General features: G+C 37.0%; 2 protein-coding genes across 8 annotated transcripts in view; one reads left to right on the top strand and one right to left on the bottom strand.

Annotated features, from left to right (window-relative positions):
• The window catches only part of LOC107225581 (protein expanded-like), a 142,506-nt gene that overhangs the window by 109,660 nt on the left and 18,550 nt on the right, over positions 1 to 14,296 (top strand). For all 3 annotated transcript variants that reach the window (XM_046733780.1, XM_046733783.1, XM_046733782.1), the window contains one exon: positions 2,351 to 2,430. In XM_046733780.1, coding sequence (XP_046589736.1) covers positions 2,351 to 2,430 — 80 coding nt within the window. The remainder of the gene's footprint in view (positions 1 to 2,350; positions 2,431 to 14,296) is intronic.
• Positions 1 to 14,296, bottom strand: part of LOC107223743 (putative sodium-dependent multivitamin transporter) — a 67,315-nt gene that overhangs the window by 48,038 nt on the left and 4,981 nt on the right. The window lies entirely within an intron of this gene.

The raw sequence follows: 14,296 nt of genomic DNA on the forward strand, positions 1-14,296 counted from the left end.
GGGCCCATCAGTCGGGCGTGCAAAAAGTCGAGTACACGAAGAATGAAGGGCACTGTACATCCCGCTGCCGTGCCGGTTGCTTAAACCCGAGACCAGTCTCTCCCCCATCTCGACTCCGATCCTCTCGTATCGGACGGGGAACGAAGGCAATTCGAAAGAACCTCCAGAAACAGTCGGTGCTCGGTGATCCGGCGCACGTGAATGTCTTGGATTTAAGCGAACCTTAACGTCTGGTCTCAGTGTCTAAAAATAGATTCCATCATTCCATACGCCCTGCCGACGAGGTACTCATTCCGAAGCTTGATTGTCTACGGTGAAATGTCTTCTTTCATCGAGGGGCTGTCCGCCTGGAAATCACTTGGAAATCGTCCGTCAATGATTCCTAATATTCATAAGTAGCTTGACTTCCACTGGTTTCCAAACGATTCCTAATTGTTGAAAGGTATCATTGATTTTCAAGTAATTCACCATATTGAGAGGTTGCTGGACGTTCACTAATTTTCAAGTCATTCCTAAACGTTCAAGGTCGTTCGACGTTTTACCGATTTTAATTATGCAGTGTAAACCTACTCTCCTTTATAAAGCTATGTTGGTTTAATTCGGTTGAACAGATACGCTTTGTTTGATTAAAATTTTATGGAAAACTTTTCCGGTGATCCTCTTATCATTTATATTTGATCAACTATCACTTTGTTATCAGGCCCTCCTGCGCAACAGTTATGCGGCGTTACTAAAAAGTTGTCATTTTTGATTTGCACATCACTATCGTAAATTGATAATGAAACATACCGTAAATTACATACTCATTTGTGTGCACTGCCTTGAACGTGGTGTACTTTTGATCTCAAATAACGACGCTAAATCCAACCTAACCTAACCTTTTTGCCACAGGCGACATCGAGTGGGCAATGGAACAGCTTCCGAGACAGACTGTGAAATTTTTGTACTTTTTTGTGCGATCATAGGTATGTACCTCTACGGGGGCTCAGTTCGCCTGAAACTTAATGTACAAGTATTGTAACGAGGTGGCGCGTTCCGTTCATTCTTGAGTAAAGACGGCGCCGCCGTAGAACGAACTCAGGGAATTCTGAATCAGCGAACGAACCCGCAGTCATAACAATTTGTGGGAAATGCAGGCTCCTCCGGTATTTCTTGATTGTGCCGCAGCAATTTTTCAATTAAAGGTTATTTAATGGAAGCGTTTAGCATTTCATATTGGGTACTGGGCTTTGAGAGTGAAAGGCCTCCTCCTCGTACCCTTAGCTCAGCTCTGCACCGACTCTGCTAGCACACTTTTTCTTCACTTCTCACTCGCCAGCCAATCGGTGGTACGTACATCGGAAATTAATAGCCGCGAGCAACTGTTTCCGGTACCACAGACAACGATTAATTTTTCCAGTAAACATGTACACTTGGGGACAATGAATCTGAGACGGCTTATTTTTTACACTAGATAGTTATGTTGGCAACACTGAGAAACCTACAGCGCCATAGCGGGCCGAGCGCGAAACAAACTCAATGTCAACAAACATAACATAAGCCATGACCGTCGAATCTAACCTTAGAACACGTGTCAGTCTAACAAGTAATCTCCGCGGTTTTTCTAAGGTTAGATCCGACTGTCATGGGTTATGTTAAATTTATTGAGGTTGAGTTTCTTTCGCGCTCGGCCGATTATGGCGCTGTAGGTTTCTCTGCGTAGCCAACGTAACTGTCTAGTGTAAAAAATTAGCCGTCTCAGATTCATTGTCCCCAAGTGTACGATGCGTGTATGTATACGATATACATACAGAGTGATTATCTATCGACAGAATAGTCCGTCGTCTGTTTTAGTTTAATGCGCATGCGCTAAAATTCGAGAACACTACGTATGTAACCTCAAAAATGATGACAGCTGTCGATGTTGAACGCAACTGCCAGTGACAATTGTCACAATTTTTTAGGTTACGTCCATGACGGTTGGTCACCCTGGCGAACAACTGCTCTCTGATTGTAGCGCATGCGCATTAAACCATAGCAGATGACAGACGATTCTGTAGATAGATAATCACTCTATGAGTACAGTGAAACTTCTCAATAGCGGACATTTTCGGAACTAAAAATATTGTCCGTTATTGAAGAGTGTCCGCTATTCGGAACAATATTAACGTGTAAATTGTGCTTCAGGAGATTACTAAGATTGTCCGTTGTAAAGAGGAATCCGTTGTTGGGAGGTGTTTGTTAAGAAAAGTTTCACTGTATATTTACTTCGATACATACTGCGTGTATTCGTAAATAATCATACAGGCGCTGTTTGAAAACTGATGGAAATTTCGTTTCTCTTATACTTTGCTTTCGTGGTATGTTGTAGACGGCGAGTATCTCTTCGTGGACCCTGATAGTAAGCTGAGCAAATACGCACCCAAAAATTGGCGAAGTTCTCATACATACGTGAGTATATTTTCATTATTTAACTTGACAATTTTCAGCGAATGCACCTGTAACTAGCGTGCAATCCTCATGCAATTTCGAGTCGACTAATTAACTATTTTTTAATCCTTTTCGACGAATTAACTATAATTTTACGTTATCTTAAGGAGATGTCGGTACGCCGACGAAGTGAGCAAACCTTTTTTTACAGTATCCATTCGACAGTTTTAACCTGCGAATAAGAATCCTACGATTTTGTGACTTAATTGATATAGCGGCATTAAATCAGGTTTGATATGTTTAATCAGATTCTATGCACAGTTATCGTGACTATTTTGTTTTCATCAATCTTTGATTTTCATGTTTCACTTTCATTTCAACGTCAAAAATATGACCGGTTCCTTGTTACTGACATGTTTCAAAACGAACAATATAAGAACATGTTTTGTTTCCAAACAACGCGATAGAACTAGGGAAAAAAAAATGCTAGAAAAATAGGGAAAAGAGATATGAATATTCGGAAGACCAAAGTGAAAAAATTGAAAGTACGGGCCCGTTAAAATTAGCATTTCTTCTTACGGGTGCAATGGCTGCCCGTCAGCCCGTTAAAAAAAAGCCCCTCCTCGGCATCCGCGATCCCTGTTTTACGTCCACTTAACTCGGTAGCATCCATGCTCTCCTACAGCATCCTCGTCGACTCTGGAGGCAGATACACTGCATCGTGGCATCAACCAGCAACACATTCATACTGGCTATCTCCGAATCTGCCCTGCATCAGCCAGCGAGCCAGCCAGGCACTAATGATGGCCCACCAATAACCAATAAATACTCGCTCGGTAACACAGGCTACCGCGCTACGTTCTTATCTCGTTGAAACATCTTCACCCAAGATTTTCCCCCACAGTATTCTAATAAAGTACCATCGCTACGCTTCTCACCTTCGCTCGCTCCTCCGGTCTTCATTATTATTTATTTATTTTTGTCTTTTTGTTTTTTTTTTTTGTTTTTTTTTTTTATCACGCACTCATTTGTGGTACTGTATTTGTCGGTATTGCTGCTGGAGGCTCGACGGCTATGTTTGATTTGTTTATAGGTATGTCTGGCACAAATCAACCTTCGTAGATTAGTTACGGTTTCCTGTCTACCTGCTTAATGTGCAACAAAACAGGCATTGATCACACGAAGCTCAGCCTCTTGGACGGAAATGATGCAAAAATTGATGAGAAACTTTTTATCGTAGTTACATAATGGTGTTAGTTCATACCGTCATTTGTATCGGTATTTTTTTTTTTTTACTCTTAGAATCGTCATAATTTACAGAAGATAAACTTATTATTGTTACTCAAAATTTTATTCAGTTGTTAATCAGGTTCTGATCGAGACAATGTGGATTTTTCCGTCAAAAATGATGTTATCTTTTTCAAATTGTAAACATAACGATGGGTCTATATTGAAAATTTAACGATTCAAAATTTTTTTCACTGCCACGGGAACTGTTTTAATACACAATGTAACTAGATCAGCTTAAATGAGACTTTCCGAGTTTTTGTTTTATCACGTTTCTGTTTTCATCACAGTTTTCAACCCGACTCTACGTCCATACATCCTTAATCAACTTCTACGCTCGGGATCGTTGATGAAAGGCATGACGAAAGAAGGAAAGTAGTCTTATAATTTGAATAACTCTTGTGAAATTCAGTAGCGATAATCACCGAGTACCGGAAGAATATTCGCATGAATCCGTCAGAGGCCATCAAATTGACTCGAATCGAAACGGTGTAACGATCGTAACAGATTAGTACAAGTAATTATCACGCTGTCTCTGTTCATATATCATGATTTTTATAATCTTCGAGGAGCAATTTGATTCTTGAGTTAAATAAAACACGGCCCAGGCGTAACGGACGTTCGTTATAACTGGCCCACCGATAGCAGAGGCTAGACCGAATCGTTGGAAGTTACGATGCTTTAATCTTCAGCTACCGAATTTCCGGCGGCCTCGTCCTGGCCAGCATGCAGGAATCAGCCTCCGGTTTGTGGGCCACACCGTCAGTGTATTCCCTGTTCGTTACACAGAGTCGGGCGCGTTCTACGCCGAGCGATCTTAGCTGGCTGCCTCCGGAGATGATGAATCGGGCACTTTAATCCTTGCCTTCGGAGTAGAGGATCTAATTTATGGTAATGAAAGATCAAGACGTACTTTTGAGTGGGTAGCAAAATGCCTCTTGGCGCAGCAACAACCTGACTGGTACTGCACTGACTGCGCTATGGTGTTTCGTTTGGAAAGGATATATTTTGTTTTTTTTTCTTTCTCTCACTACCACTTGAAAAACTTGTTAATAACATGGCAGAAAATAATACTCGCAGAAGGATACCTCTCAACGTAAAATTTTAAATGGTGGACCACGGCGTACTTCCTTTTACCATTTAAATAACATTTGGTGAACGGTAATATTTCAAACAAACTTTCGCCATTCAGCCGCGTTTTTCATGGTTTGTAAAATTCAATCGCGGAAGTATTTTTTAATGAATTCAGTGCCGCTGAATCTTTCCCACAAGGTCAATCAATAGCTTAGCCACTGAAGAGGTTTCGAGATGAACTTTTACATAAAATTGATTTTCAACAGTCATAACTTGTGGAGAACCGTTGAAGCTACAGACTTTGCTCTCAAGACATTTTTATTATAAAAAATTATAATCCTCTACAAACTTGTCGTTTGAATATTGATTTCAACCTGAATAATTCAGCCACTGAAGACGTTTAGAGATAAATTTATACACGACATTTACTGCTTTGAAATTTTTGAACTTCTTAAGCTACGGATTTTGCTGAATTATTAAGACTTTATCAGAGAATCTTAGACTCTGTAAAATGCTTTCAGGATCAAGTCAAAATGATATGTTTTCACGTTATTCAAATGGAAAAACTTCCAATTCACAAAGCAACCTTCAAAATTGGATTCCAGAATATCCTTCGGTTAGGATTTCTTCTTTTTTTTTGTCGTATAAAAAAAAAAAAAAAATCACTATGACTGGAAACCCCGCATCACAACAACTTTGGATTTTCCGTTACGGCTGGTACAGTTTCGGATTCCGGAATTCGGCTTAAACGGGAATCGAATTTAACGAGGCACAGGCGGCGGTTCATTTTACACCTGGATTTTACTGTGCGCAAACGGAGTCCAGGCTCGGTCCACCGTGTTTACGGTGTACAGTCAATAACTTTTATCCCGCCGCGCCGCCTGTTCCACCATCCTTGTATTCCAACTGTATACCCATTCCATTCGGTCCTCTCATTTCTTTTTACGACAGTATCCAATGTGAAGAATCCTCCCATACAGTCTCTGTAACACATCCTAAACGCAACACTACATATACCCGAGTTCACTACAATTATCCTTCGGCTCCTCGATCGTAAATTACTTTGGGTTATTTTTTAGTTTACCTTTCTGTGATTGGGAACTTCGCGTGTTCTCTGACTTCTGCCATTTTTGAGGAGTTTCAGTGTCTACCGTGTACCTAGCGACAATTTATTTGAAATTAATCTTTTCGTGGCATCGCTTCTGAGTTACAAGTCTAGGTAAGTCAAACGTTCTTGAGGGTTCGACTTTTTTCAAATTCTAGAAAAATTCTCGTATATTTCACTTTAAGATTGTTCCTACCAGGCAACAATTCTTATTTACTTGAAAAATCTTGTTATTCAGAAACATTATTAAAGTTTTATAAAATCTTTTATTAAGATAAAAACTTTGTATATTCTCTATTTCGATTAATTTGCAATAAATCTTCTGATGGATTTCATCATCTATTTATTCACTTTCTTACAGTACATCGGTAGTTAACGATTAGAATTATTTTAGCACATACCACTTCAATATTATGGAAAAGTTCTAAAAAACTAGTTCCACCTTCTACATAACTTTGACGTGGGTTCAAGAGTGGAAAGTGTTTTGGAACTTTTTCGACGTTTTCAAAACGTTGAACACGGATTATTATTTACTTTTTTTTTTCAAATTTTTTAAGTGCTCAAAAAATAGGTAAAACAAAAACAATTTCTTCATATTTCTAATCGTAAAGTAATCGCACCAAACAATGAAGTAGAAAATAATTATCTTTAAAAATTTTTTTTGTCCGTCAGAATTACACAGAATAATAACCAATACGAAAGTTTTTTCGTTTTCTTGCTTATAATATTGCCAAAAGAGAAGGTTCAATCATTTTGGCATTTTTTTTTTTAGACATCGTATTGAATACGATCTTCTCATAATTTTTAGTTGTGTTTACTATTATACAGTTTTCAAGTTTACTTCCATTTTTGATCGCGCTGAAAAATATAGTTCTGGCTACTAAATGAAAATGACTTTTGTAACTGTAATCAAAAAATCTAGTATACGCGTAACTATTCTTCTCGATTATTTTTACTCGTACTATATTTTCTTGTCCATTATCCATTTTTTTAATGCCATTTTTGCTTGAAAAAATATAGTCAACCAAACAGATTCAATATAGCACTAGATAACTAGCCAAACTAGACAACTATAATCACACGAAATCGCTACTTGCACCACATTTTACTGGAACTTGCCAGCAATTGTAACAAATAAAATTTTCTCCCGCCTACTGAGAGCAAAGCTTTTATACCTTAATTCCTGACATTAGTGCCAAAGGCAACCTAATCTTGTACCTTTGTCTTAATTATTGTCCACATGCCTCTACCGTATTTTTCATGACTCTTTTATTACCTTGAATATTCTCATAGAAACTGTCCACCCCTCCTCCTCCTTTCGTTCGTTTTTATTTACTCATACATAGAACGCGTATACCTACATATATATATATATATATATATAATCGTTATTTTACCCCGGGGTAATAGCAGTTTCGTTGATTTTAATGCCTATCTAACTCTGGTCCTCGGCATTCAGCTAGAAATACTTCCTCCGGTTATCTAGCCCGAGGCATTTGTGCTGTGCAGGCTGGCACGTCCGACTTCAGCCTCCTTTTGCTCAATCAAACTGAAATTAGTTTGCGGCTTTACACCGATATATTCAGCCGCTTGATCCACGAAGCCTCGATTCTGAGAAACGGGGTAATAAAATAAATAGTAATAAAGAAATAAATTAAAAAAAAAAACATTCTTTTGAAATTACGCTCTCACGTATGAAATATCTCGATGCAAACACCACGGACCACATCGTTCCAATTCGCCACTTTTATATCACCAATTTTCTCCGAACACCTGCCGCTCGGTGCTACCGCAAAGCTTCACTCGTCGATTTCAGCGGGATCAATCATCTCAGTTCGTACATTTTCTAGGTATTTCTGATCCCGATGCGACCCTTCGGAGCGTAAACCGATCAGCGAGAAAGCAGAATCAACATATTACACATTCGCGCAATGATTCAGATTCCTGGAATTAATTTTTGACACGAATTTTTTCATTCCTGAAAGAGGTGCATACGCGAGGGACCATAATTTTGTTTATCATTATACCTTCAGTGATAATATACTTGCATTAGCCAATACCAGGAATCCTCCATGAAATCAGCCATTGCTCTTTCCATCCTACAGCTGATCGTCAATACTTCTAACAGTTGGTCAAATTTATGTATTGCTTGTGAGTACGTTTTGTGTTGAAATGTTTTTTATTTATACCTCAACCATTTCGGAATTGCATTTTTTTTTTAGATACATCTACAGATCTATAAAAATATCTAGTTATATAGAAAAAAAAAAAGGTGTGTGTGTCAGCTCCGACGCACGACTGGAGTTTACTCCCTACGAACGATAATTATGATATATATCGAATAGAAAAAGAGGGTAAATAAACGCATCTTCCAAAATGATAAGAGAAACAAAGACATATCTGTAATTATTCGAATTATTTATATTACTTCAAAAATTTCCAAATTTTGAGTGCATATCCGTAATGAGTAACCGCAAAAACCCCTGAGTACCAACTTTTGTTCCCGTCAAACGATTTTTTACATTTTCGGTCCGCCATATTGGATCCGCCATATTTAATTTTTAACTTTTGAGTGCGGATTCGTAATTAGCGACCCCGAAAACCCCCGAGTACCAACTTTCGCTCTCGTCAAACGAGTTTTTGCACGTTTGGTCCGCCATCTTGAATTTTCAAATTTTGAGTGCAGATTCGTAATCAGCGACCCCAAAAACCCTCGAATACAAAATTCAAGTCGATAGCAAGTAAGGAAAAATGTGTGCCCGCTAAGGGTTAATATAAGTAATATAAAATATTATATAAATATAAAATATATTAAATAAATTAATCAAAAATAATAAAAACACTAAATAAAAGATCTAGCTGTTCGTAATTGAAATGTATATTATTCATAAATGTAAACGATAAGCTTATCAATCAACCGCAACCATTTGTTTTTCGAATTCTTCTTCATTATAATCTAAATCAATTTCTTCCATATTTTCAAATATTTTGACGTGATAACGTCACGTCTTATAAATTCATACGCAGGCACACAACACACACGTACAAACATACTTACACATTCAACTCTCAGACCGGAGGTAGTGAACTATACAGTGAGACTACGAAGCACCGCACAAAGAGGAGACCCCGAGTACAGGATACGCTGTGTAATGTATTCCATCTCATTCTTTTGCATCTTCAATATATGTGTTTGTCTCTTTCTATAACGCCTCAAGTTTTCGTGTTACACTTGATTTTACTCCTCATATAATTTCCGTACCGGGCCCTATACCTCAAATCGTTTCTTAAGGAGTAAACTAAAAAAAAAAATTGCTTCGTAAAAAAGTTTTCTTACCTTTTATGAAGATTATTTTATATGAAATCTCACTTGACTGAAATATTTTTTATATTAATTACTTTTATTCAAGTATAATATAATGTTTTTGAAAGCATATTATCTTTGCGCAATATATCAATAATACTGTTATACATTGACGTTTGAATATATTTCAACTGAATTCGATTCCTCGTGTGAAGCGTTTCATTACTAAAGTATCAAAGTTTTTTCATAGGCCTCATACACGTGTCTTTATATTATGTAAGATTTACAGAAAAACAAAACGATCCGTATTAAGGTTATGTAGCATTCCTACCCTTACCGACCGAGTAAACTCACACTTTTTCTTCGTCTATTAAATATACAAATGAAGGGAAAAGGTTCAAATTCCGACGGTGCATCGTTCTTTCGTAGTGGATTTCAGGAACTTACTTATACCGAAATTATTGTAATTCCTAGTTTTCGTTCAGCGACCTCAATACTGCATGAAAATAATCTCACAAAGGATTATTTTACTCCAAATTTTTTGCGGAATTGCGAAAAGTATCTCAACTATGCACTTTTTGGATCCAAAGTGCGGGAAATGTGGAAACGGTAACACGTGTCAAATAAAACCACCCATTTTTTTTGACGATTTTCCGGATTTCAGTAACTTTCTTGAATTTTGCTAGAAAAGATGGATGCACCGTCGACATTTTAACCCTTTCCATTCATTTGTTTATTTAACATACGGTGAATTTGCTCGGTCGGTAAAGGTAGGACTGTTGTATGACCTTAAACGAAAATTATCAATTTAGTTTTCTTTTTCACTGAAATCGACATTTAGGTTGCCCTGTTCTACTTAAGGCTTCGCAAACGTAAAACTGTTTTGAGTAAATTTTTAATTGCGCAGCCTAAGTCCGTTTAGTTCTATAGATATTGAGAAAAAAAAATACAACTTCGAATTGTGTGGATCTAAAATTTCCAAGAGAATTGCGGAAAGCTCTATTACGTAGTATTACCATCTGGCCAATTATCGCAAGCATCGATAAGGATGGAAAAAAAATGTTGAGTTCATGCGGGATGTTTTGTATGTTGTGAAAAAGTAATTTCAAATCATTAACGACTAGATGAGCGCGTGATAATTCTCCAAGGATTATGCGGTATTAACGTAAAACGTTGACGTAAATTCTTATACATAGCCAGCTGAAATTGAGAATCTCGCGCTGTTACGGCACTGAAAGGGTAAACTTAAGTTTATAAATCAAACTGGTTTTTATTTTTATCTCGAACTCTGTTTCTTTTTCCACCTATTTATATAAATTCTATATTACACGTGAGCCAGTAGATATAACAGTAAAAAAAAAAAAAAAAATTTTCAAAACAGAAGAAGGAAAGTTTCTGCTTAGTTTTGCATCAGGTATTCGCACTCAACGTAAAATTTCCAAAATCGTTTAAACTTATCTATGGGATTACTCACTCACTCTCAGACTATCCGCAAAAGTTCGGTCGAAAACTTGATTGAAAATAATTTTGACTATATAAATTAAAGTGTGTATATTTAGAAGCAAATTATGCACAGTTCATAAAAACGCGGTGAAAACAACATCCGCCATGTAAATGAACCAAAAAAGTTTTCAACACGCGTGTACAAAAAACAATTTCAAATCAAGTTTGAAGATGAAACCTTGTCGAAGGAGACAATTGGAAGATAATTACGTTTTACAAATGTGAAACTATCTAGATTCCTCAAAGACGGTCATCGCATCCGTAAACCGTGGTCATAAAATGTAAAACAAGTTGGCGCGGTATTTTATTATTATTACCAAGCGATTAATTTATCGTTTGCTTAAAAACGTGATCATGTCAAGAATTTTTTTTTCGAATCTCGACGCGTCAAGTCCCTCGAATTTAATATTTCTTGAAAGAAAATTATGTAGGTGTATGTGTATATATGTGAAAAACGTAGTATGAATGAAAAAAAAAATGAAAAGTAAAAAACGTGAATTCAATCACGAATTGCCCGGAATGAGGTAAGTTTACACGCTTAGAACCAATTATTGACCCTTCTATTTTCCAAAAATATAAATTGGTGTCAGAAATTGTAAATTTCACGATGACTAAAACCAATTGCTAGACGGTTAGACACTACAAACTTATTTTTCGGTAAATGTTAGAACGAACAATCAAACGAAAAAAAAGTTAATAATTTGGACAGAGTCAGTAACTGATACACTTAGTTCATTTAGTTTTATTTTAATGATGACTCGTTTTACGATCTATTTCGACGACCGAATAGTGTGTTGAACAAAAACTCAATTTGAATAAAGTCAAAGTTATAATTGAAAATAATTGTTTGAATATATCCTATGGTTGAAAATAAAATCTTTAAAAGCAGATAAAACAGCAAACGAAACTTGGAATCATTTTTTTTAATTCGTAGCGATTTCGACACAGAGATTTAATATTGACACCGAATGATTGACAACGAGGCTTGTAACTTGAGAATAGAGCGAATGTAATTGGTTAATCGTACCAAAGTTACCGGGGATGCATTTTTTATGCGGCAATTAATTTCGTCGGAACGCGCAGCGCAAGCTCTTCACGGAGCTGCGGAGCCTGAAAGAATGTCTCGAAAGACTTAGCCAGCAATTTCTATCCACCGTAATACTCCTGCGGTATACATATTGAGGGCCATTATTCAAATGGGCTTAAATACTAACGCGCTTGGATCACCGAATGGATGGGGGGGATTAATGGAAATTGGTTACCCGGAATCGGTTGGGAAATCGAGGGATCGAGGGGTAAAGGAAGAAAAATAAAAAAATAAATAAACGAAACGAAGAACGAGGAAGGTGAAAATAAGAATAAAATTCCAAACGATCCGAGTCCCTCGACAGCATTAGTCGATTATTTTACACAGCTCAAGAGCTTAATTTAACTTCGTAGCGTGATTTTCAACGCTTCAACGTATAGAATTTATATTTTATAATTCTTACAGCTGACCCGAAATTACAATTACTTAAACAGCAGATCTACATGCTTGTAGACTTGAAGTCGTTCGTTCGAAATTCTTTCGGTTTAAATTTTTTCAACAATACTACCGAGTTTGCTTTCAAAGCTGTGGATATTTGAAGCAAAATGAATACCGAGGGGTTGACAACATCTTGCGGAATGTCGTAAAATTCCTCTAATAAACACGAAATCTTGCAATATCTCACAGAATATTTGAAATTTCATGAAATGATTTTTTTCCGTGTGGCATTACGACTGCTGAAATTTCAAGAAATCACTGAACGCGCGCGAAATCTTGAAATCATAACATTGATTTTTTTGTCATATTTTTTGTGTACTGAAATACCGTCAATTTTCGAAATCACTCTTATAGCCACACTCAATTTTGATATAAACCTACATTTTTTGTGAAAAAAAAAAATGTGGCGCCCGGAGCTAGAATGGGGGGTACATTGAGTTCGGAATATGTATGAACAAGTGATTAAAAATACTAAACACTAAGAATCAGAAAAGAAACAAAAAGATTAGCAGGAAGAAATACACGATCGGGATTTGAACATGAATTTCAAGTTCTACGCTGGTGTTTTTTCTTCTTTTGCTGACCGTTTAACTCCTTAACCTCTGCTGACCTTTGATTACCCTCTCGCCTTAATGAATCGAATTTGTGTCATTTTTTAAAGCTAATTTATTTGTATCTCCCAAATTACGGGCAAGTTAAAGGCAATCTTTACTCTGAAATAAAAATTGTGGTTTTACACGAAGAAGGGTGATCGGCTGCTTTTTTTTACCTCCTATTGAAATTTAGCGTACACTTTTGCAAACATGAAACTCGCTAATTATCCGGAAAGTTTTACATTTCATCCAAATTCATCACCTTTATGAGTAATTGTTTACTTCTCCTCACCTTTTGTGATGTGAAAATCACTTTTTCTAATTTCTACGAATCTTCGCGTTTTCGAACCTCTCAAACCTGAATAAACAGGTTTTTACAAAAATGGTGGTTTGGATTTCGGTCTGTCGGTCTGTCCGACAAATTCCCGCTATAATCTCGGAAACGGCACGATGAAAAAATTTGAAACTTCCAGGATTTTACACTCACAAGACGGTGACGATAAATTGCCATGTCCCGTTCAATTCGAACTTCCGGGTTTACCGGAAATAAATCGATTTTCAACGTTATACCGACAAACATATAATTCATTCAAATAAACGATTATGTTTTTCTCGGCTTAAATTGTTTTTCTCCTAATTCTTCTTTCAAAACTTTTTCATTCGGTTGCTAAGTCCGATTAATTTCAGATTTGTCATTCGTCCGTTTGCGAGATCATCACGAAAGTTTGTCGGACGGAGACCGACAGACTCTTTCCTTTTCATGGCGATGACGAAATTACCATTTCAACGAACGATCAAGTCATTAATTTTTGCGATAAAATAACTGTGTTAAACTATTGGTTTAATAGTGAGCAACGACATGGTGTCCGACCATTAGGACATTCACCTAATGCGCTGTGAATATTTCATTAAAATTGAGGAACAATAATTTCGTTGATCTAACAATTGGCAGAGATTTTTCATCCAAAACACTGTAGCACGTGATTATTCTAAATTTAATTAAAAATGGCGAGAGGCATGACCAGCTCGGGATGGAGGGAGTGAGGTTGGAAGCTGTTTCGGAGTGATATTCCATGTGTGTACGTGAAACGATCCACCGTGTAATTAAACGAGTCCGACACTTTGTGCAGGCGGCATATCGCCAAGGTAGGCTTCAGGTAGCCTTCTTACGGTGAAGGTAGGTAATGGCTCTTCTTTCGCCGTTGAAGCTTCTCTGGGCGTCATGCTGTTTCTGCAAAATTATCATTCCTTCCTTCGGATCGATCCGTCTTCGAGTCGACGCACGGGGGACGGAACGGATTTGTTAATGATGTTAGTTAACAAACAATCGATACCGTTTATCAATTTTACTACAAGAGAGTGATACATTGAGTATTTGTCAAATTATTATACGTATTCGCAAGCTATGAAGATTTATTTAAAAATATACTTACCGGAAGATAATAGAATTATAAACAGAAGCTTAGATGTTATGAAAATCCTTGAAAGTCTATAGT

Source organism: Neodiprion lecontei, chromosome 3, assembly GCF_021901455.1.
Source record: "Neodiprion lecontei isolate iyNeoLeco1 chromosome 3, iyNeoLeco1.1, whole genome shotgun sequence".
Taxonomy (NCBI): domain Eukaryota; kingdom Metazoa; phylum Arthropoda; class Insecta; order Hymenoptera; family Diprionidae; genus Neodiprion; species Neodiprion lecontei.